The sequence below is a fragment of the Pelecanus crispus genome, chromosome 6 (genome assembly GCF_030463565.1).
Source record: "Pelecanus crispus isolate bPelCri1 chromosome 6, bPelCri1.pri, whole genome shotgun sequence".
Taxonomy (NCBI): domain Eukaryota; kingdom Metazoa; phylum Chordata; class Aves; order Pelecaniformes; family Pelecanidae; genus Pelecanus; species Pelecanus crispus.
In genome coordinates, this window is record NC_134648.1 from 1719390 (window position 1) to 1741680 (window position 22291).

Here is a 22291-nt window from a genome sequence, read left to right on the forward strand (position 1 = left end):
GCCCCGTCCTTCCCCCTGTCCCCGCCATGCCCAGGGCTGCGTGCGTGGCTGCGGCTCCTGCCCCACGTCCCTGAGGGATGGCTCATGTACCTGGGAGCGAGGTGCCAGCCCTGGAAGGGAGTCTCCAGCCAGTTTGGCGTTTTAATAGACAACAAGAGAAATTCACAGTGAGCCACGCGTTGGTGGGGACAGAGCCCCAGCCCCCTGCACCCATGTCCCCAGGGAGTCCTGCGGTGTGGCCCGGGCATCCTCAGAGCGCCGTGGCCAGGGTGCTGACGCCAACATCGTCATAGTGTGTGTCCCCCGGGGGCTGGGCCGCGGGGTCCCTCGTGGCTCCTGGGGGACTTGGTGGGGGGCAGCTGCCACCTTCGGGGACAGCAAAGGCTGGTGCCTTAATGGGGCTGCTGCGCGTCCCTGCTGCCAGAGCCTGGCTGGGCTCTTGCCGCAGCCCCCGGGGCTTTGCTGCCTGCTGCCTGCCCGCCAGCGCAGCCAAGCTGCGGCGGAGGTGGCTCTGCAGGGCACAGGGTGGCTGTGGCCCCTCTCACCTGTGGGTGGGACACAGCCCCAGCTCCTGCGTGCCACCCCGTCGGCGCTGTCCCCAGCGCTGGGAGCGGGGCACTCTTGTGGCACGGCGGCGGCATCGTCGTAGCCATCCGGGGGGCCGTGCTGGGCAGGGGGGCCTGGGACAGGCACGCGGGTGGGTGGCAGTGAAGCGGAGGCCGTGGCAGGGCTCTGGCTGTGCCACCCCGCTCCGGCCACGCCACCGGGGATGTGCTGGTGGCACTGGGGCTGCTGCTGTCGCCCACGTTCCTGCCCCCGGGCTCCTACCTGGGGCTGCCCTGGGCTCGCTCTCCTCCATGCTGTCCCCGCTGTAATACGGCAGCTTCGTCACCGACCCCTCGGACAGGGAGCCTGGCGGGGGGAGGACGGAGCGTTGGGGGTGACCGAAGCCTGCACCAGCGGGACGCGGTGCTGCAGATGGGGCCGTGGGGCAGAGACCCCCCATCTTTCGGGAGAGCTGCCAGGCACGGGGAGGGGCTGCACGGACCTGAGCGACTGGGCACCTCCTGGTACTCGGGCATGAGGGTGTAGTCCAGCTCCTCGTAGACGGCATCGGAGATGGCATCTGCAGCTCTACCGGGGCCTGGCATGATGGGCAGTGCTCAGCCAGGGCCATGGGGACCATGGGTGGCACTGGGGTCACCCAGCACCCACCCTCTGAGCCGTCCCGTGGCGGGGCCGCCCCAGCACCCCCAAACACCCACCCGCCGGCACCCACCTCGGCGCCGAGCCCGGGCGCGGCACGCCTGCACAGCTAGGGCAGCCAAGGCCAGGCACAGCAGCGTCCCCAGCACCACGCACAGGACCGTGGGCACCGGCACGCTCCCCGATGCTGCCGCTGCCGCCGCGCTGGTGCTGCTGGGGACACCTGCGGGGACATGAGCAGGCGGCGTGAGCAGGGGCACTGCGGGCAGCCTGGCGCAGGGGGCCGTCGGCACCGGCAGAGCTACCTGTGCAAGCGGCACCCTCCGGGCAGCGGCTCCCCGGGGACGGGCTGGGCGTCCCGCTCGTGCCGTCACTGTCCTCGTCACAAGCGACGCGGGCATCCCCGCCGGGGCTGCAGGCCTGCAGGCGCCAGGGTGCCGAGGGGCAGCGCCAGAGCCAGCGGGCCCCCTCCTGGCAGCCCACCCAGGCCAGCCAGGCGGGGGCCGGGTCCCGGGCAGGGGCGGCCTCCAGCCTCCCCCCGTCCGCGCAGCCCAGCTGCCGGCAGGCGGCGGTGGCCGTGGCGGGGCTGGTGCCGTTGGCGCACACGCGGCCCCACGTGCCCTTGTGGAGCACCTCCAGGTGCCCGCTGCAGCGGCCGCTGCCGCCCGCCAGCCGCAGGGAGAGCTGCTCTGCAAGGGGGTGCGCGGGGGGTCACGGCACGGCCGCGCCATCCCGCTGCCCCTGCTCCCCAAGCTGGGGGCGCACGGCACTGACCTGAGCAGACGGCTCCCGCCCCGCCACCGCGCCGGCAGCCGTGCTGTGCCGAGGCCGGGCACTCCCAGAGCGACGCCTCCGTCCCGGCACAGCCGCCGGCATGCGGCCACAGCGGCCCCGTGCCGGGACCAAAGCGGGCCGAGCCGGGTGCCGCCAGCGCCCTTCCGCAGCCCAGCTGGCGGCAGACGACGCTGGCGTCCAGGAGGTCCCAGGTTTCCTGGCACACGGTGCCCCAGCTCCCATTGACGTAGACCTCCACCCGCCCGGCGCAGCGCCCGGGGCCGCCCGACAGCCTCACCCGCCGGCTGCCTGCAGGGCACGGAGGGCACCGGGCTGGGGCGGCCGCTCACCGTGCCGGCACCCTCCGGCCCTGCCCGGGACACTCACCCGAGCACACCACGGCCACCTCCTCGCGGCTGACGGCCGGCGCGGCGGCCGTCCCCGACACGTTGCACTGGGCCAGCTGCTCCTCGCTGCCGGCACACCGCAGCCCCTGCAGCCCCACAGTGCCCGAGCCCGCCACGCTGTAGACCTTCTCCGGCACGCCACAGCCCAGCTGCCGGCACACCACGCTGCCACGCCGCGCATCCCACAGCCCCGCCGGCACGCGGGCCCAGGCCCCGGGCCTTGCGGCAACCTCCAGACGCCCATCGCACCGGCTCTCCCCCTCCACCAGACGCAGGGGCGCGGCAACGCCTGCAAAATCCCCGGGTGAGCCGTGAGGCTGCCGCACCAGCACCGCAGGGGCTCTGAGGGGACGGGGGGCCCTGAGGGGATGACGGGGCCCCATTTCAGCCCTCCCCTCACCCCAAAACGGCCCTGTGTCCTCCGTCCCCAACTTTTCGGCTGTCCCAAAAGCCCCTTCAGGCTTTTCCCGGCACGTGCCATACAGACCTGAGCAGTTGACGGCAGCGGCGTGGCCGGGGGGGCAGGCGGGCTCCCCCAGCAGCGCCGTGGGGCACTCGCCTGGGTGCCGCTCGCTCCCGACGCAGCCAAAGGCGTCGCGCCGCAGCGGCCCGTCCCCCCCGCCGAAGGAGCCTCCCGGGGGCACGGCGGCGGCGGGGCCGCAGCCCAGGTGGTGGCAGAGGACGTGGGCGTCGCGCAGGTCCCAGCCGGTGGCGCAGAGGGACCCCCACGTGCCCCCCGCCTCCGCCTCCACCCGCCCGGCGCAGCCCGAGCTGTTGTCCGCCAGCCGGAAAGCCGTGTAGGCTGCGGCAGAAAGGGCGTTGGGGGGGGGACGACACGGTGGGGACTCCCCCAACACCCGCCGGCGGCCCCAGCGCTTACGGGAGCAGATGATGCTGGCATGGCTGGTGCAGGCCTGGCTGCGCGGCGGCCGCCGGGCGCAGCTGGCAAGGAGGGGCTCGGTGCCGCTGCACTCGAACCCCCCCTCCCAGAGCAGCCCCGGTCCCGCCTCAAACCAGCCGGTGCCAGAGACGGCCAGGGCCACGCCGCAGCCCAGCTCCCGGCACACCACCTGGGCGGCCTTCATGTCCATGGCGTCCTCGCAGACGCTGGCCCACGCTCGGCCCCGACGCACCTCCAGCCGCCCGGCGCAGGCAGTGTCGCCGCCCACCAGCCGGGCAAACCCTGCCGGGAGAGGCGCGCGGGTCAGTGCTGACGGATGTGCCGGGACCGGTGCGTGTCCCCCACCACCCAGCTCCTACCTTGGCAGATGACGGCGGTTTCAAAATCACGTATGCTGCTGTTGTAGGGTCCCCAGCCATCGATCTTGCAGTCCCAGATCGCAGTCTCGCTCCCGACGCAGTCAACCAGAAACAGGTTGATGGGGCCGTCCCCTTTGCCGAAGCGGGTGCTGGCAGGGTAGGCACCGGCAGCCGAGCCACAGCCCAGCTGCTGGCACACCACCTCTGCGTCCTCCATGTCCCAGTTGGGGTCTCCCACCGATCCCCAGACTCCTCGCAGCTTCACCTCCACCCTCCCGGCACAAGGACTCCCGCCAGCCGCCAGCCGCAGCTCCACCGCCTCTGCACCGGGGCACCAGCACGGCCTCAGCCCTGCCGGGGGATGCCCCGGCACACGGCAGTCGTCCTGGCATGGCCAGCCTCCCCACCTCACCTGCACACGTCACCCCCACGTCCCGCTCATGGCCGCAGAAGTGATGTCCCCAGCCATAGTGGGCACAGTCCTGCAGCATCGCCTCGTCGCCCCGGCAGAAGAGGGGCTGGAGCCAGATCCTGCCGGTGCCCTGCCCAAACGGGGCGTAGGGGGACGACCTGGCCACTGGCCCACAGCCCAGATGACGGCACACCACGGCGTCCCAACGGGCATCCCAGTGGAAGTCGTAGGTGCAAACGGAGCCCCACTCGCCATCGTGCTTCACCTCCACCCTCCCGGCACAGCGCCCGCCGCCGCCCACCAGCCGCAGCTCCCCGGTGCCTGCGGCAAGGACGGTGCTGAGCCCAGCCTCAGGCTGGAAGGGATCCCTGCCCCACGGATGAACCCTGCCCCAACACTCACCTTCACAGAGCCACACACACAGGAACAGCCCCAGCACCCCGACAGGCACCATCCTCACGTCCCAGACCCCCGGCGCGGGGCGGGTGATATATAGACAGCGCCGCAGCTGGGAGCCAATGGAGGTGGCAGAACCTTTTGAGCTGTTATCAGGTGGGTTATCTCCCAGCTGACGGGGCCCCAGCCTCCAATAATCTTCTCCGTGCCCAAATATGAAGATTGGCTCTGCTTCTGGCGTCACACACCTCACCACGGTGGGTCGGTGCCCGGATGTGCCCGCGGGGAGCCAGCCCCCCAGGCCACTGCCACCGCCATGAGGAGCATGGGCCCTTCCCACGCGTGTCCCCTCATGTGGCTGACCCTGCTGCCAGAGCCTGGCAAGAGCACGGTGCTGATGGTGACAGGATTCACCCCAAAATCTGCCAGAGTCTCCACGGGGCCGCCCTCAGCACTGACAAGGGGCATCGACTGCACACAGCTCCCTGGCCAGCTGCAGTGCTGCCGCTGTGACCCCCTTAGTGGGAGGGATGCAGGGACCTCTTCTCTTGCTGTCCCCACTTACTGCCGGGCTCCTTCTGCTCCCGGAGAAGAGCCTCCAGCTCTCAGCACCGCCCGGCAGCCAGCGGGGCAGACCCTTTCCTCCTGCCATGGCGATGAAGGACATCTCTGCAGAGCTCCTGCTTGGTAGCACTTTGCAGGCAGAGGCATCCCCAGGAGCCCAGGCACGCTGCCTTTGGGCCCAGGGCCACGAGCAGAGGGGGACAGAGGCTGCGGGTGGCCCCAGGCAATTGCATTTGCTCCCAGGGTGGGTGAGGATTGCAGGCTGGTTAAAGCAGGCCTTGATGGATGAGGATGGTCCATCGGGAGAGGGGAACGACCTTCCCAATTGAGCAGAGGCCCAAAATGATCCCAGACCGTGTCCTTCTTGCCTCTGCCACACTTAAGAAGGCCCTGAGCGTTGAAACAAGTGTCCCATTGGCATATTGGATGTGTGGTGGGGCTGCTGAGGAGGTCCTGGGGAATGGGGCTGTGCTTGGGAATGACTCTGCCTCTGATGGGCAACCGCTGCAGGTGGTGGTGCTGGTGGAGGCCCCCGGGGATGGGGAAGATGATGATGGTCAAGAAGGAGATGGTAGAGTGGGTGGAAGGGAGCCTCTGCGCGCAGTGTGAGTACATCTTCTGCATAGACTGTAAAGACCTTGCCTTTACCAAGGAAGCGAGCGTGGCAGACGTGGTTTCAAAGCGCTGCCCTCACAATTGGGCGCCAGCTGGGAAGATACTGGATGACCAGAAGAAGATCCTGTTCCTTTCTGATGGCTTCGAGGCCCTGGGATTTTCCTTGGTTCAGCCTGAAGATGAGCTGAGCTCTGACCCCAGGGAAGTGAAGGCGCTGGAAACCACCCTGAGGAGCTTGTTGAAGAAGACTGTCCTCCCCAAGTCCTCCTTGCTCACCACCATGAGGCCAACAGCTCTTCAAAGCCCTGGGCGGTGCCTGGAGGGTGAGCATTACGTGGTGTGGTTCCTCCATGCTGCTTGTCCAGGTGGTGGGTGGGTGTGGTCCCCCCATGCTGATTGACCCTGCAATGGGTGGATTGGGAAGACGACCGGCCTGGCTGAACAGGGAGCTTTTGGCGGGACTCAGGGAAAACAAGAGAGTTTACAACCTTTGGAAGAAGGGGCAGGCAACTCAAGAAGAGTACAGGGATCTCGTTAGGTCATGCAGACAGGAAATCAGAAAGGCAAAAGCCCAGCTAGAACTCACTCCGGCCACTGTTGTAAGTGAGAATAAAAAATGTTTCTGCAAATACATTAACGACCAAAAGAGAGCCAAGGAGAATCTCCGTCCTTTATTGGATGCGGGGGGGGAACATTGCCACCAAGCATGAGGAAAAGGCTGAGGTACCAATGCCGCCTTTGCCTCAATCTTTAATAGCCAGAGCAGTTATCCCCAGGGTATTCAGCCCCCGCAGCTGCAAGACAGGGAAGGAGAGCAGAACAAAGCCCCCATAATCCAGGAGGAAGCAGTTAACGACCTGCGATTCTCGCCCAAGAGTTGGCGGGACTCATTGAGAGGGCTTTAAACTAGGTTTGAAGGGGGAAGGGGATATAAACAGGCCCGCTAGTAAGGAGCCCAGGGGCGGCATGGCAACATTGGGGGCAAAATCGACAGCCCAGCTTAAGTGCATGTACAGCAATGCACGTAGCATGGGCAACAAACAGGAGGAGCTGGAGGCCCTTGTGCAGCAGGATGGCTATGACATAGTCGCCATCACGGAAACGTGGTGGGACGACTCTCATGACTGGAGTGCTGCACTGGAGGGCTATAAGCTCTTCAGAAGGGATAGGCAGGGTAGGAAAGGCGGTGGGGTGGCTCTGTATGTTAGGGAGTGTTTCGACTGCATAGAGCTTGACAGTGGTGATGACAAGGTGGAATGCTTATGGGTAAGGATGAGGGGGAAGGCTGGAAAGGCGGATGTCCTGTTGGGAGTCTGCTATAGACCACCCAACCAGGATGTAGAGGTAGATGAGGCATTCTATAAGCGGCTGGCAGAAGTGTCGCAATCGCTAGCCCTAGTTCTCATGGGGGACTTCAACTTGCCAGACATCTGCTGGAAATACCACACAGCAGAGAGGCAGCAGTCTTGGAAGTTCCTAGAGCATGTGGGGGATAACTTTCTAATGCAGCTGGTAAGCGAGCCTACCAGGGGAGGTGCCCCGCTTGACCTGCTGTTTACCAACAGAGAAGGGCTTGTGGGAAATGTCGAGGTCGGAGGCCGTCTCGGGCTTAGCGACCACGACATGATAAAGTTCTCAATTTTGGGTGATGCTAAGCGGAGGGGCACCAAAACTATTACCATGGACTTCCGGAGGGCAGACTTTGGCCTCTTCAGGACCCTGGTTGGGAAAGTCCCTTGGGAGGCGGTCCTGAAGGGCAAAGGGGTCCAGGAAGGCTGGGCCCTCTTCAAGAAGGAAGTCTTAAGGGCGCAGGAGCGGGCTGTCCCCGTGTGTCGTAAGACCAACCGGAGGGGAAATCGACCGGCCTGGCTGAATAGGGAGCTTTTGCGGGGACTCAGGGAAAAAAGGAGAGTCTACCGCCTTTGGCAAAAGGGGCGGGCAGCTCAGGAGGAGTACAGGGATCTTGTTAGGTCCTGCAGGGAGGAAATTAGAAAGGCAAAAGCCCAGCTAGAACTCAATCTGGCCAGTGCTGTAAAAGACAATAAAAAATGCTTTTATAAGTACATCAGCAATAAAAGGAGAGCCAAGGAGGATCTCCATTCTTTGCTGGATGTGGGGGGGAACATTGTCACCGAGGACAAGGAAAAGGCTGAAGTACTTAACGCCTTCTTTGCCTCTGTGTTTAACAGCCAGACCGGTCATCCCCAGGGTACTCAGGCCCTTGAGCAAGAGGATAGGGATAGGGACCAGAATGGAGCCCTCATAGTCCAGGAGGAAGCAGTTAATGACCTGCTATGCCACCTGGACGCTCACAAGTCTATGGGGCCGGATGGGATCCACCCGAGAGTACTGAGGGAGCTGGCAGAGGAGCTTGCCAAGCCACTTTCCATCATCTATCAACAGTCCTGGTTAACAGGGGAGGTCCCTGATGACTGGAGGCTTGCCAATGTGACGCCCATCTCCAAGAAGGTCCGGAAGGAGGACCCGGGGAACTACAGGCCTGTCAGACTGACCTCGGTGCCGGGGAAGATTATGGAGAGGTTCATCTTGAGCGAACTCCACAGGCAAGTACAGGTCAACCAGGGGATGAGGCCCAGCCAGCATGGGTTCACAAAAGGCAGGTCCTGCTTGACCAACCTGATCTCCTTTTATGACCTGGTGACCCGCCTGGTAGATGATGGAAAGGCTGTGGATGTCATCTACCTCGACTTTAGCAAAGCTTTTGACACCGTCTCGCATAATATCCTCCTTGGGAAGCTGGCAGCTCACGGCTTAGACAGGCATACTCTTCGCCTGGTAAAGAACTGGTTGGGTGGCCGAGCCCAGAGAGTAGTGATAAATGGTGTTAAGTCCAGTTGGTGGCCGGTCACGAGCGGTGTTCCCCAGGGCTCTGTTTTAGGGCCAGTCTTGTTCAATATCTTTATCAATGATCTGGATGAGGGGATCGAGTGCACCCTCAGTAAGTTTGCAGACGACACCAAATTGGGTGGGAGTGTCGATCTGCTGGAGGGTAGGATGGCCCTGCAGAGGGACCTGGACAGACTGGATCGATGGGCCGTGGCCAACTGTATGAGGTTCAACAAGGCCAAGTGCCGGGTCCTGCACTTGGCTCACAACAACCCCATGCAACGCTACAGGCTTGGGGAGGAGTGGCTGGAAAGCTGCCTGGCCGAAAAGGACCTGGGGGTGTTAGTAGATAGCCGGCTGAACATGAGCCAGCAGTGTGCCCAGGTGGCCAAGAAGGCCAACAGCATCCTGGCTTGTATCAGGAATGCTGTGGCCAGCAGGAGCAGGGAGGTGATTGTCCCCCTGTACTCGGCGCTGGTGAGGCCGCACCTGGAATACTGTGTCCAGTTTTGGGCCCCTCACTACAAGAAAGACATTGAGGTGCTGGAGCGTGTTCAGAGGCGGGCAACGAAGCTGGTGAAGGGTCTGGAGAACAAGTCTTATGAGGAGCGGCTGAGGGAACTGGGGTTGTTTAGCCTGGAAAAGAGGAGGCTGAGGGGAGACCTTATCGCTCTCTACAACTACCTGAAAGGAGGTTGTAGTGAGGTGGGTGTTGGTCTCTTCTCCCAAGTAGCTAGCGATAGGACAAGAGGAAATGGGCTTAAGCTGCGCCAGGGGAGGTTTAGACTGGAAATTAGGAAAAATTTCTTTACGGAAAGGGTGGTCAGGCATTGGAACAGGCTGCCCAGAGAGGTGGTGGAGTCACCATCCCTGGAGGCGTTTAAAAAACGGGTAGATGTGGCACTTCGGGATATGGTTTAGTCTGGTCTACCCTTGATTAGTCTAGAGTGGGCTTGGTAGTGTAGGTTAATGGTTGGACTGGATGATCTTAAAGGTCTTTTCCAACCTAGATGATTCTATGATTCTATGATTCTATGATTCTAAGAGTGGCTGGAAAGCTGCCTGGCTGAAAAGGACCTGGGGGTGTTGGTCGACAGCCGGCTGAACATGAGCCAGCAGTGTGCCCAGGTGGCCAAGAAGGCCAACAGCATCCTGGCTTGTATCAGGAACAGTGTGGCCAGCAGGAGCAGGGAAGTGGTCGTCCCCCTGTACTCGGCACTGGTGAGGCCGCACCTGGAATCCTGTGTCCAGTTTTGGGCCCCTCAGCACGAGGAGGACATTGAGGTGCTGGAGTGTGTCCAGAGAAGGGGAACGGAGCTGGTGAAGGGTGTGGAGCACAGGGCTGGTGGGGAGCGGCTGAGGGAGCTGGGGGTGTTCAGCCTGGAGAAGAGGAGGCTGAGGGGAGACCTTATCGCTCTCTGCAGCTGCCTGAAAGGAGGGTGCAGTGAGGGGGGTGTTGGGCTCTTCTCCCACGTAACTAGCAATAGGACGGGAGGAAATGGCCTCACGCTGTGCTGGGGGAGGTTTAGATTGGATATTGGGAAAAATTTCTTGACGGGAAGAGTGGTCAAGAATTGGAAGAGGCTACCCAGAGAGGTGGTGGAGTCACCATCCCTGCAAGTGCTCAAAAAACGGGTAGATGTGGCACTTTGGGACATGGTTTAGTCTGGTCTACCCTTGATTGGCTAAGAGTAGACTTGGTAGTGTAGGTTAATGGTTGGACTGGATGATCTTAAAGGTCTTTTCCAACGTAAACGATTCTATGATTCTATGATTCTATTCTATGGTTTAGTGGGCATGGTGGTGTTGGGTTGATGGTTGCACTGATGATCCTAGAGATCCTTTCCAACCTTAATGATTCCTAGTTTTACTTTCATTAAAAAATAATCAAGCCACCAAGCCAGGAAACATGAGATCAATTATTCCTCTGCCCTTAACTGCTTTAGTGGTGGACTTGGTAGGATTGGGTCAATGCTTGGACTGGATGATCTTAAAGGTCTTTTCCAACCTAAACGATTCTATGATTCTATGATTGGTGCCGTTCCTCCATGCTGATTGGCCATACAGAGGGTGGGTGTGGTCCCTCCATGCTGATTGGCTGACCAGCCGGGCAGGTGTGACGAGCCCACCCGTTCTCTGCGCTCTCCCCGCAGGCTGCAGAGCTGCTGTGCGGCGCTTGCAGCGCTCCTGGCCGAACACCCCAGCCTGTCCCAGCTGGAGCTGGGCGACGGCACGCTGGGCGACGGCGGCGTGCGCCTGCTCTGCGAGGGGCTGCAGCAGCCCAGCTGCCGCCTGCGTGTGCTGCGGTGAGTGGCCCCGGCACCCCTGGGCATCCCCCCGGCACCCGTGGGCATCTCCCAGGCAGCCAAACCCACGGGGTGGAGCGGAGGGCTGGGCAGGTACCCCAGAGAAGTCCCTCCAGGCTGGCAGGGACCCTCGGTCCCCCTCTCCCAGGGTGAGGAGCTGGAAAGCAGTGGCAGCGGGCTGGGGACCGTCACCGTGGTGGGGTGGCACCGCGGTGCCCTTGGAGCAGCTCTGAGGGTCCTTCGCGCGGGTCCCCGGCAGGCTGTGGTACTGCCGTCTCAGCAGCGGCTGCTGCGAGGACCTCGCCGCCGTGGTGGGCACCAGCCCCTGGCTGGAGGAGCTGGATTTGTCCTGGCAGGACAGGGGCCGCGGTCCTGCCTGCGTGTGCTGGGGGTCGGGGCTGAGCCAGAGTGGCTCCTTCCCTCTCCCGTTTCCCCACGCCCGTCGGTGGGAGCAGTTGCGTGGGTGTTTGATGCCAAAGAAAGGGCCTGGGGCCAGTGCCAGGCATCCCGCTGTGCTCTGCCCCGTCCTTCCCCCTGTCCCCGCCATGCCCAGGGCTGCGTGCGTGGCTGCGGCTCCTGCCCCACGTCCCTGAGGGATGGCTCATGTACCTGGGAGCGAGGTGCCAGCCCTGGAAGGGAGTCTCCAGCCAGTTTGGCGTTTTAATAGACAACAAGAGAAATTCACAGTGTGCCACGCGTTGTTGGGGACAGAGCCCCAGCCCCCTGCACCCGTGTCCCCAGGGAGTCCTGCGGTGTGGCCCGGGCATCCTCAGAGCGCCGTGGCCAGGGTGCTGACGCCAACATCGTCATAGTGTGTGTCCCCCGGGGGCTGGGCCGCGGGGTCCCTCGTGGCTCCTGGGGGACTTGGCGGGGGGCAGCTGCCACCTTCGGGGACAGCAAAGGCTGGTGCCTTAATGGGGCTGCTGCGCGTCCCTGCTGCCAGAGCCTGGCTGGGCTCTTGCCGCAGCCCCCGGGGCTTTGCTGCCTGCTGCCTGCCCGCCAGCGCAGCCGAGCTGCGGCGGAGGTGGCTCTGCAGGGCACAGGGTGGCTGTGGCCCCTCTCACCTGTGGGTGGGACACAGCCCCAGCTCCTGCGTGCCACCCCGTCGGCGCTGTCCCCAGCGCTGGTAGCGGGGCACTCTTGTGGCACGGCGGCGGCATCGTCGTAGCCATCCGGGGGGCCGTGCTGGGCAGGGGGGCCTGGGACAGGCACGCGGGTGGGTGGCAGTGAAGCGGAGGCCGTGGCAGGGCTCTGGCTGTGCCACCCCGCTCCGGCCACGCCACCGGGGATGTGCTGGTGGCACTGGGGCTGCTGCTGTCGCCCACGTTCCTGCCCCCGGGCTCCTACCTGGGGCTGCCCTGGGCTTGCTCTCCTCCATGCTGTCCCCGGTGTAATACGGCAACTTCGTCACCGACCCCTCGGACAGGGAGCCTGGCGGGAGGAGGACGGAGCGTTGGGGGTGACCGAAGCCGGCACCAGCAGGACGCGGTGCTGCAGGTGGATTGTGGGGCAGAGACCCCCCATCTTTCGGGAGAGCTGCGAGGCACGAGGAGGGTCTGCACGGACCTGAGCGACTGGGCACCTCCTGGTACTCGGGCATGAGGGTGTAGTCCAGCTCCTCATAGACGGCATCGGAGACGGCATCTGCAGCTCTACCGGGGCCTGGCATGATGGGCAGTGCTCAGCCAGGGCCATGGGGACCGTGGGTGGCACTGGGGTCACCCAGCACCCACCCTCTGAGCCGTCCCGTGGCAGGGCCGCCCCAGCACCCCCAAACACCCACCCGCCGGCACCCACCTCGGCGCCGAGCCCGGGCGCGGCACGCCTGCACGGCCAGGGCAGCCAGGGCCAGGCACAGCAGCGTCCCCAGCACCACGCACAGGACCGTGGGCACCGGCACGCTCCCCGATGCTGCCGCTGCCGCCGTGCTGGTGCTGCTGGGGACACCTGCGGCGACATGAGCAGGTGGCGTGAGCAGGGGCACTGCGGGCAGCCTGGCGCGGGGGGCCGGCGGCACGGGCAGAGCTACCTGTGCAAGCGGCACCCTCCGGGCAGCGGCTCCCCAGGGACGGGCTGGGCGTCCCGCTCGTGCCGTCACTGTCCTCGTCACAAGCGACGCGGGCGTCCCCGCCAGGGCTGCAGGCCTGCAGGCGCCAGGGTGCCGAGGGGCAGCGCCAGAGCCAGCGGGCCCCCTCCTGGCAGCCCACCCAGGCCAGCCAGGCGGGGGCCGGGTCCCGGGCAGGGGCGGCCTCCAGCCTCCCCCCGTCCGCGCAGCCCAGCTGCCGGCAGGCGGCGGTGGCCGTGGCGGGGCTGGTGCCGTTGGCGCACACGCGGCCCCACGTGCCCTTGTGGAGCACCTCCAGGTGCCCGCTGCAGCGGCCGCTGCCGCCCGCCAGCCGCAGGGAGAGCTGCTCTGCAAGGTGGTGCGCGGGGGGTCACGGCACGGCCGCGCCATCCCGCTGCCCCTGCTCCCCAAGCTGGGGGCGCACGGCACTGACCTGAGCAGACGGCTCCCGCCCCGCCACCGCGCCGGCAGCCGTGCTGTGCCGAGGCCGGGCACTCCCAGAGCGACGCCTCCGTCCCGGCACAGCCGCCGGCATGCGGCCACAGCGGCCCCGTGCCGGGACCAAAGCGGGCCGAGCCGGGTGCCGCCAGCGCCCTTCCGCAGCCCAGCTGGCGGCAGACGACGCTGGCGTCCAGGAGGTCCCAGGTTTCCTGGCACACGGTGCCCCAGCTCCCATTGACGTAGACCTCCACCCGCCCGGCGCAGCGCCCGGGGCCGCCCGACAGCCTCACCCGCCGGCTGCCTGCAGGGCACGGAGGGCACCGGGCTGGGGCGGCCGCTCACCGTGCCGGCACCCTCCGGCCCTGCCCGGGACACTCACCCGAGCACACCACGGCCACCTCCTCGCGGCTGACGGCTGGCGTGGCGGCCGTCCCCGACACGTTGCACTGGGCCAGCTGCTCCTCGCTGCCGGCACACCGCAGCCCCTGCAGCCCCACAGTGCCCGAGCCCGCCACGCTGTAGACCTTCTCCGGCACGCCACAGCCCAGCTGCCGGCACACCACGCTGCCACGCCGCGCATCCCACAGCCCCGCCGGCACGCGGGCCCAGGCCCCGGGCCTTGCGGCAACCTCCAGACGCCCATCGCACCGGCTCTCCCCCTCCACCAGACGCAGGGGTGCGGCAACGCCTGCAAAATGCCCGGCGGTGCGGTGCCGTGAGGCTGCCGCACCAGCACCGTAGGGGCCCTGAGGGGATGGGGGGGCCCTGAGGGGATGGGGGGCCCTGAGGGGATGGCGGGGGTCCCATTTCAGCCCTCCCCTCTCCCCAAAACGGCCCTGTGTCCTCCGTCCCCAACTTTTCGGCTGTCCCAAAAGCCCCTTCAGGCTTTTCCCGGCACGTGCCATACAGACCTGAGCAGTTGACGGCAGCGGCGTGGCCGGGGGGGCAGGCGGGCTCCCCCAGCAGCGCCGTGGGGCACTCGCCTGGGTGCCGCTCACTCCCGACGCAGCCAAAGGCGTCGCGCCGCAGCGGCCCGTCCCCCCCGCCGAAGGAGCCTCCCGGGGGCACGGCGGCGGCGGGGCCGCAGCCCAGGTGGTGGCAGAGGACGTGGGCGTCGCGCAGGTCCCAGCCGGTGGCGCAGAGGGACCCCCACGTGCCCCCCGCCTCCGCCTCCACCCGCCCGGCGCAGCCCGAGCTGTTGTCCGCCAGCCGGAAAGCCGTGTAGGCTGCGGCAGAAAGGGCGTTGGGGGGGGACGACGCGGTGGGGACTCCCCCAACACCCGCCGGCGGCCCCAGCGCTTACGGGAGCAGATGATGCTGGCATGGCTGGTGCAGGCCTGGCTGCGCGGCGGCCGCCGGGCGCAGCTGGCAAGGAGGGGCTCGGTGCCGCTGCACTCGAACCCCCCCTCCCAGAGCAGCCCCGGTCCCGCCTCAAACCAGCCGGTGCCAGAGACGGCCAGGGCCACGCCGCAGCCCAGCTCCCGGCACACCACCTGGGCGGCCTTCATGTCCATGGCGTCCTCGCAGACGCTGGCCCACGCTCGGCCCCGACGCACCTCCAGCCGCCCGGCGCAGGCAGTGTCGCCGCCCACCAGCCGGGCAAACCCTGCCGGGAGAGGCGCGCGGGTCAGTGCTGACGGATGTGCCGGGACCGGTGCGTGTCCCCCACCACCCAGCTCCTACCTTGGCAGATGACGGCGGTGTCAAAGTCATGTATGCCGCTGTAGGGTCCCCAGCCGCGGATCTCGCAGTCCCAGATCGCAGTCTCGCTCCCGACGCAGTCAACCAGAACCAGGTTGATGGGGCCGTCCCCTTTGCCAAAGCGGGTGCTGGCAGGGTAGGCACCGGCAGCCGAGCCACAGCCCAGCTGCTGGCACACCACCTCGGCATCCTCCATGTCCCACTTGGTGTCTCCCACCGATCCCCAGACTCCTCGCAGCTTCACCTCCACCCTCCCGGCACAAGGACTCCCACCAGCCGCCAGCCGCAGCTCCACCGCCTCTGCACCGGGGCACCAGCACGGCCTCAGCCCTGCCGGGGGATGCCCCGGCACACGGCGGTCGTCCCAGCATGGCCAGCCTCCCCACCTCACCTGCACAGGTCACCCCCAGGTCCCACTCGTGGCCGCAGAAGTGCTGTCCCCAGCCGTAGTTGGGACAATCCTGCAGCATCGCCTCATTGCCCTGGCAGAAGAAGGGCTGGAGCCAGATCCTGCCGGTGCCCTGCCCAAACGGGGCGTAGGGGGATGACCTGGCCACTGGCCCGCAGCCCAGCTGCCGGCACACCACAGTGGCCCAACGGGCTTCCCAGTCGAAGTCGTAGTCGCAGACGGAGCCCCACTCGCCGTCGTGCTTCACCTCCACCCTCCCGGCACAGCGCCCGCTGCCGCCCACCAGCCGCAGCTCCCCGGTGCCTGCGGCAAGGGCGGTGCTGAGCCCGGCCTCGGGCTGGGGGGTGTCCCTATTCCATGGCTTCCTTCTGCCCCACGGCTGCGCCCCGGCCCACAGCTGTCCCCCGCCTTGGCGCTGCGCTTCGCAGAGCCACACACACAGGAGCAGCCCCAGCACCCCGACAGGCACCATCCTCACGTCCCAGACCCCCGGCGCAGGGCGGGTGATATATAGGCAGCGCCGCTGCCGGGAGCCAATGGAGGTGGCAGAACCTTTTGAGCTGTTATCAGGTGGGTTATCTCCCAGCTGACGGGGCCCCAGCCTCCAATAATCTTCTCCGTGCCCAAATATGAAGATTGGCTCTGCTTCTGGCGTCACACACCTCACCACGGTGGGTCGGTGCCCGGATGTCCCCGCGGGGAGCCAGCCCCCCAGGCCACTGCCACCGCCATGAGGAGCATGGGCCCTTCCCACGCGTGTCCCCCCATGGGGCTGACCCTGCTGCCAGAGCCTGGCAAGAGCACGGTGCCGATGGTGACAGGATTCACCCCAAAATCTGCCAGAGTCTCCACAGGGCCGCCCTCAGACAGGCACGGGGCAAAGCCCAAAGACCGCGTGTGGTGGGTTGACCCTGGCTGGATGCCCGGCGCCCACCAGAGCCGCTCTATCGCTCCCCTTCTCAGCTGGACAGGGTACAGGAACCATAACAAAAAAGCTCGTGGGGCAAGGTCAGGACAAGGAGATCACTCAGCAGTTACCGTCACAGGCAAAAAGGACTCATCTTGGGGAAAAATCAGCTTTATTACCAATAAAACTGAGTAGGAGAGAGCAGTGAGAACATGCGTAGGGTAATGAGAAAGAAAACCAAATCTTAATACACCTTCCCCCCCCACCCCTCCCTTTTTCCCAGGCTCAAATTCACTCCCAATTTTCTCTCGTTCCTCCCCCTGAGCAGCGCAGGGGGACGGGGAATGGGGACTGGGGTCAGTTCATCACACGTTGTCTCTGCTGCTGCTGCTTCCTCCTGCGGGGAGGACTCTGCACGCTCTGCCCCTGCTCCAGCGTGGGCTCCCTCCCACGGGGCCAGAGCTCCTGCCAGGAGCCTGCTCCAGCGTGGGCTTCCCACGGGGTCACAGCCTCCTTTGGGCACATCCCCCTGCTCCGGCGTGGGCTCCTCCCCGGGTGCAGGGGGATCTCTGCTCCCCCGTGGAGTTCCATGGGTGCAGGGCACAGCTGCCTCGCCATGGGCTGCAGCACGGGTGCAGGGGAATCTCTGCTCCGTGCCTGGAGCACCTCCTCCCCTCCTGCACTGACCTGGGTGTCTGCAGAGCCGTTCCTCTCACGTATTCTCACTCCTCTCTCCAGCTGCAGTTTGTGTCCCAGCCTCTTTTGTTTTCCCTTCTTAAATACATTATCCCAGAGGCACTACCACCATCGCTGATGGGTTCGGCCTTGGTCAGCAGCGGGTCCATCATGGAGCCGGCTGGCATTGCCTCTGTCAGACACAGGGGAAGCTTCCAGCAGCTTCTCACAGAGACACCCCTGTAGCCCCCCCACTACCAAAACCTTTCCACGCAAACCCAATACACCCCGGTACACCGGCACCCATCCTTGGGGCGCTCCCCTCCTCCCCGGGGGTGCCAGGAGACCCCGGGGGGGCACCGAGCTGAAAGCAGCGCCCAGGCTCGCTGCGGCGGTTGCAGCTGGCACATCCCTGGCCCCTCGCGGAGGCCGGCAGCACATGGCGGCGCTGCTCCCGCTGCCTGCAGGTGTGCCCCGGCGCTCGCCTCGCAGCGCGGGCAGGAAGGAGGCCGTTTCCCCCCAGGCAGGGACCCGGCGTTGGCATCGACCGCACACGGCTCCGCGGCCACCTGTAGGGCTGCCGATAATGCCGTGCTTTTTGCACACCGGTATCTGCCCGTGGTGATGCTGCTGACACGGGCACGGAGCCGACGTGCTGCCGGGCGGGGGGCACCCGCCTGGCTAAGCCGGGACCGAGTAGCACGAAAAACCAGCGGGCAGAGGAGGTGGAAGGGAGAAGGAGCTCTCTCGAGGTCTCAGTCCTGTGCAAGGACGAGGACTGGGCTGAGCCACCCGTGGCTGTGGGACCTGGCGGGCTCTGTCACCGCCAAGCGGTGCCGGCAGCCGCAGCCTGGCCGGGGCGGTGGGACACGGAGCAGGGCGAGGAGGAGGTGATGTGGCAGGCGGGTTCGTGTCGGAAGGCTGCAGCTGCGCAAGCCTAGGCAAAGCCGCCAAAAAGCACAGGACCAGCCCCAAATCGTGACGGCGGTGGAAGGGCCCAGCGAGTCACGGTGGCAGCCAGGAAACGCAGCTGGCTGAGGGGCCGCGCGCGGTGGCTGCCGATGGCGGCATCGCAACCGCGCAGGGGGGAACCGCCGGCTCCCTGCGGGCACCGCGGGGGCACACCTGCCGGCAGCGCGGGCAGCACCGCCACGTGCCGCCAGCCTCCCTGAGGGGCCGGGGAGCTGCCAGCTGCAACCATCCCCGTGTCACCCCGGGATGGCTTGTGGCGCCGGCCACAACCTTGGCGTCACCCGGGGCGTCCCCGATGTCACCCGCGGCGTCCCCGATGGCGTAGCACGGACCCGCCAGGGCCTGCCTGTCCCTCCTGCCCGCACATGGTCCCCAGGGAGCAGTCGGGGACCGAGCCCCCGCCGGGGCTGGCAGGAGGGGGACGACAGGGCTTTGTGCCCCCCGGGGCGGGCGGTGACCCTCGCCGCGGGCTCCGGGGACACCGGGAGCACCCCCCCGCTCCACCGCGGGGTCTTTTCAGGGACGTGGCGGAGCCTCACGGGAGGATTTTATTCTGGAATCCGTCCCGTGTCGCCTCAAGGCGGGGTTGGGGCAGGGCTGGAACCGGGCGAGCTGCCACCGCCCGGGGCTGGCCGCGCCCACTGCCCGGGGCCGACCCCGCCCACCGCCCGGGGCCGGCCCCGCCCACTGCCCGGGGCCGGCCCCGCCCACTGCCCGGGGCCGGCCCCGCCCACTGCCCGGGGCCGGCCCCGCCCACTGCCCGGCGCCACCGCCCCCCGCGGCGCGCACTCCCCGCCGGCAGGGGGCGCCGCCGCGCGGCCGCACCGCTCCGGAAAGAGCCGAGCGGCGGCGGAGGCGGCCGAAGCGAGGCGGGGCGCGGCGCGGAGCGGGGCGGCGACGATGGCGCAGCAGGTCGAGCAGCTGCGGGCGGACGGCGTGCACAAGGAGGTGCTGCGGGAGGGCACCGGGCCGCTGCCCGACTTCCGCGATGGCACCAAGGTCAGAGCCGCGCCGCCGCCTCCGGGACTACGGCGGGGGGGGGGGGGGGGGGGGGGGGGAAGGACGGGGAACGGGGGACGGGCGAGGCGCGCATGCGCGCTCCCCCTTCGGTCGCCATGGTGACGCCGCGGCCTACTTCTCCCGCTTCAGGCCACCTTCCACTACCGGACGCTGCGGTGCGGGGACGAGGAGACGCCGCTGGACGACAGCCGGGCGCGGGGGAAGCCCATGGAGCTGATCGCCGGCAAAAAGTTCAAGCTGCCGGTGTGGGAGGCGGCGCTGCGCACCATGCGGCCCGGCGAGCGCGCCCGCTTCCGCTGTGACGTCAAGGTAGGGGCGGGGCCGGAAGCGGTGGGAGGGGCGATTGGGGAATGGGGCGGGGCCTGCGTCGGGGGGCGTGGCATGAGGGGTTGGGGGCGTGGTGTGGGGATTCAGGGGCGTGGCCTGCATCCGAGGGGGCGTGGTGTGTCGGTTTGGGGGCGTGGCCTGTATCTGAGGGGGCGTGGTGTGCCGGTTCAGGGGCGGGGCCTGCATCCACGGGGCGTGGCCTGCACCCACACGTGTTGCAGCCGCCCAGGCCTGCCCCAGCCCCGGGGTGCGAGGCCGGGAGCGTCCCGGTGTCCATCCGTCCCCCATCCTGGTGTGGCCCCGGCCCAGCGCCGCCTCCCCCCTGCCCCACAGCACGTGGTCCTGTACCCACTGGTGTCCAAGAGCCTGCGCAACATCGCGGCGGGGAAGGACCCGCTGGAGGGGCAGCGGCACTGCTGTAGCATCGCCCAGCTGCACGAGCACTACTCCTTGGGCTACCCCGACCTCGACGAGCTCCAGAAGAACCCCCAGCCCCTCATCTTCGACATCGAAGTGCTCAAGGTGAAGCACCCGCTCGCGTTGGCGCGGGGAGGGGCGGCCGAGGGGAGCGCGGGGAGGGGCGGCCGAGGGGAGCGCGGGGAGGGGCGGCCGAGGGGAGCTCGGGGATGGCCGCTGGCATCCCAGCCTCGGGTGGAGGCCGTGGGCAGGAGGGTGCCGGGGCTCTGCCCTCACAACGGGGTGCCGGCAGGTGGAGGCACCCGGCTCCTACCAGCAGGACCCGTGGGCCATGACGGATGAGGAGAAGCTGCAGGCCGTACCCCTGATCCATAAGGAAGGCAATGAGCTGTACCGGCAGGGCAAGGTGCAGGAGGCAGCTGCCAAATACTACGACGCCATCGCCTGTCTCAAGAACCTGCAGATGAAGGTAGGGGTCCCCAGCCCCTCTCCGGGGTGCACACAGGTCTCCCCACATCCCTCCTAGAGCTTGGGAGCTTCCCCTCACTCTCCCCGCTCTGTCTCATCCCGCAGGAGCAGCCCGGCTCTCCAGACTGGATCGAACTCGACCAGAAGATCACGCCGCTGCTGTTAAATTACTGCCAATGCAAGCTGCAGTGCGAGGAGTACTACGAGGTGCTGGATCACTGCTCCTCCATTCTCAACAAGTACGAGGGTAAGGAGCCGCGGGCCGGCCCAGCCGGCTGCGGTGGGTGCCGACGGGGCGAGCCGGATACCGGGGACCCCCCCGGCAATGCTCCGTCGGCCCAGCAGTGTTCTCCCCGCAGACAACGTCAAAGCTTACTTCAAGCGAGGGAAGGCCCACGCGGCGGTGTGGAACGTGGCGGAGGCGCAGGCTGACTTTGCCAAAGTGCTAGCCCTCGACCCCTCGCTGCGCCCCGTCGTCTCCAAGGAGCTGCGGAGCCTGGAAGCCCGCCTGCGCAAGAAGGACGCCGAGGACAAGATCCGCTTCAAGGGCATCTTCTCGCAGTAGAGCCCGCGGCCGCAGCGGAGAGCCCAGCGCTCTCTGAACAGGTTCTTTTAGATATTCCACATGTGGAATGTTCCTCGATGTTTATTAATGTTTAATACAAGTTTTACTTATTTGAAGTCATTTGAAGTGGCCCGGGAGCTCGCCACGGCCCGGTGACACGGCAGTGCGCTTAAGTCGCAGTATTTAAGCAGCGTAGAGCGATCGCAGCGCACGGTTGAAGCGTGATCTTTCGACTGGTGACGCTCCTCGCCGGGCTCTAGACTACGCTCGTCGTCACGCCGGGAAGGGACGCGTGGGGTGACGTGAGCTCAAGCCCGCTGCTCCCTGCCACATTCTTTTATTCATTGTTTGATGTTTTTATACTTTATGTTGGGCTGAGCCACCGCGCCTGGGGCTGGCCGAGCTGTTTACGGCCGCGGGGGCTCCAGTGCCAAGCCTGAGCCCCGTCTCTTACCCCTTCATGCCTGTACTCCACGCCACGTCCTGCCTCATCACTAGCGTCTCAAGGCTGCTGCTATCATCCCGAGACCGCGTTTCCTCTATACCACATCGTCACGTCAGCGTCGTAAATATTTTATATAGAATAACTGCTTGTTACCGCTATCTATATAAAACTCTGGTCGTGCTATGCCAAGATAAACAAAAGTAAAACTAGTTCACAGGTACCTGGTCACTTAGAAAAATTGCTGTTGCAGGTAAATGAGGTAAAACAAAGTTGCAGGCAGGCCAGGAACAGGTCAGGGGGAGCCTGGCAAGCCCTGGCCCTGAGGCTTTACAAACTCGCTGCAAAACTGAGCCCTTACTCACTGTGGTAAGCGCTCCCCCCGTCACGGATGTGTTCTAGCTGCTAAATGACCGTTCTGAGCCAAGACGACTCTGCAGCAGGCTCCAGCCTGGGCTCACGGTGTAAGAGCAGCTCTAACGCACACAGACGCTGCATCAGCGTGTGCCCCCGGCGCTGCAGGAGCTCAAAGCTGAGCCTGCACCGCTGCAGCACCCGAAACCCCACAGCCCTCACCCCGGGCCCAGCCCGAAGGTGACAGCAGCGTGGCCGAGCTGCCCCAGCTGTGCTCCACTCGTCAAAGCCAACAGCTTTCCTCCTCCTGTGCCCACGGTCCCTCCATCCCTGCCCTAACATCACCGCTGTCCTCCCGGGCAGCGGGTTTAGCCACTCATGCAACGTACAGCTTGATGTCGGCATCGACGCGTACCCGACAGCAGCCCGGAGACACCCCGAGCTGTCTTTTTCCCCCGCTGTGACATGTCCTAAATTGCTCAAGACCCAAAAACCGCTGTACCCCAAGGCCACCCCAAGCCCCAGTGGCATTTGCCACAGCCAGTGGGTACAGAGCAGACACGCGGGCCCCGGCGCCTCATCTTTAATCGCTTTATTTCACACCGCAACGAAACGAAGAGAACAGAGGAACCGCTTTTGAATCCCAGCCCTTTCCCTGCCCCACGGCTGGCGACACCGAACGGAAATAAATAGACGGGGAGGAACAGGGAGGTGCCGCTTGCCCTGGGGCGCAGCCACGGC

General features: G+C 66.0%; 3 protein-coding genes across 4 annotated transcripts; 1 reads left to right on the plus strand and 2 right to left on the minus strand.

The window, feature by feature from the left end:
- Positions 1–250: 250 nt before the first annotated feature.
- Positions 251–4513, minus strand: LOC142593723 (scavenger receptor cysteine-rich type 1 protein M130-like). Its single transcript, XM_075712230.1, has 13 exons — positions 4462–4513; positions 4060–4380; positions 3648–3968; positions 3268–3570; positions 2875–3189; positions 2368–2676; positions 1981–2289; positions 1527–1895; positions 1280–1399; positions 1049–1144; positions 829–912; positions 546–680; positions 251–366 (listed from the first exon to the last, which is right to left on the minus strand). Exons 1-13 carry the CDS (start codon positions 4511–4513, stop codon positions 251–253), a joined length of 2850 nt encoding a protein of 949 aa, XP_075568345.1.
- A 7043-nt stretch (positions 4514–11556) lies between these two features.
- Positions 11557–15875, minus strand: LOC142593724 (scavenger receptor cysteine-rich type 1 protein M130-like). The gene is made up of 13 exons (XM_075712231.1): positions 15830–15875; positions 15386–15706; positions 14977–15294; positions 14597–14899; positions 14205–14519; positions 13673–13981; positions 13286–13594; positions 12832–13200; positions 12585–12704; positions 12354–12449; positions 12135–12218; positions 11852–11986; positions 11557–11672 (listed from the first exon to the last, which is right to left on the minus strand). The coding sequence occupies exons 1-13, from the start codon at positions 15873–15875 to the stop codon at positions 11557–11559; spliced, it is 2841 nt and encodes a 946-aa protein (XP_075568346.1).
- Positions 15876–18857: 2982 nt separating this feature from the next.
- Positions 18858–21157, plus strand: AIP (AHR interacting HSP90 co-chaperone). Of its 2 annotated transcripts, none has more exons than XM_075712292.1 (6): positions 18858–18956; positions 19107–19286; positions 19638–19826; positions 20014–20190; positions 20295–20436; positions 20549–21157. In XM_075712292.1, exons 1-6 carry the CDS (start codon positions 18858–18860, stop codon positions 20752–20754), a joined length of 993 nt encoding a protein of 330 aa, XP_075568407.1. In that variant the 3' UTR covers positions 20755–21157. The 2 variants fall into 2 exon arrangements, with proteins under 2 accessions (XP_075568407.1, XP_075568408.1); XM_075712293.1 differs by having other exon boundaries at positions 20295–20428; positions 20549–20646.
- The last annotated feature ends 1134 nt before the right edge of the window (positions 21158–22291 follow it).

Excerpts from the sequence above, each read along its gene's own strand:
- LOC142593723 (XM_075712230.1), bottom strand. The coding sequence starts at position 4,513 with ATGGTGCCTGTCGGGGTGCTGGGGCTGTTCCTGTGTGTGTGGCTCTGT. Across the intron at positions 2,677-2,874 it reads CGCTGCCGTCAACTGCTCAG|GCGTTGCCGCGCCCCTGCGT; the intron begins GTCTGTATGGCA and ends GGGATTTTGCAG. Across the intron at positions 1,400-1,526 it reads GGGGAGCCGCTGCCCGGAGG|CGGCAGCATCGGGGAGCGTG; the intron begins GTGCCGCTTGCA and ends GCGCGGCGGCAG.
- LOC142593724 (XM_075712231.1), bottom strand. The coding sequence starts at position 15,875 with ATGGTGCCTGTCGGGGTGCTGGGGCTGCTCCTGTGTGTGTGGCTCT. Across the intron at positions 13,201-13,285 it reads GGCGGGAGCCGTCTGCTCAG|AGCAGCTCTCCCTGCGGCTG; the intron begins GTCAGTGCCGTG and ends ACCACCTTGCAG. Across the intron at positions 11,987-12,134 it reads CAAGCCCAGGGCAGCCCCAG|GCCCCCCTGCCCAGCACGGC; the intron begins GTAGGAGCCCGG and ends TGCCTGTCCCAG.
- AIP (XM_075712292.1), top strand. The coding sequence starts at position 18,858 with ATGGCGCAGCAGGTCGAGCAGCTGCGGGCGGACGGCGTGCACAAGGAG. Across the intron at positions 19,287-19,637 it reads GCTTCCGCTGTGACGTCAAG|CACGTGGTCCTGTACCCACT; the intron begins GTAGGGGCGGGG and ends CCTGCCCCACAG. Across the intron at positions 19,827-20,013 it reads TCGACATCGAAGTGCTCAAG|GTGGAGGCACCCGGCTCCTA; the intron begins GTGAAGCACCCG and ends GGGTGCCGGCAG.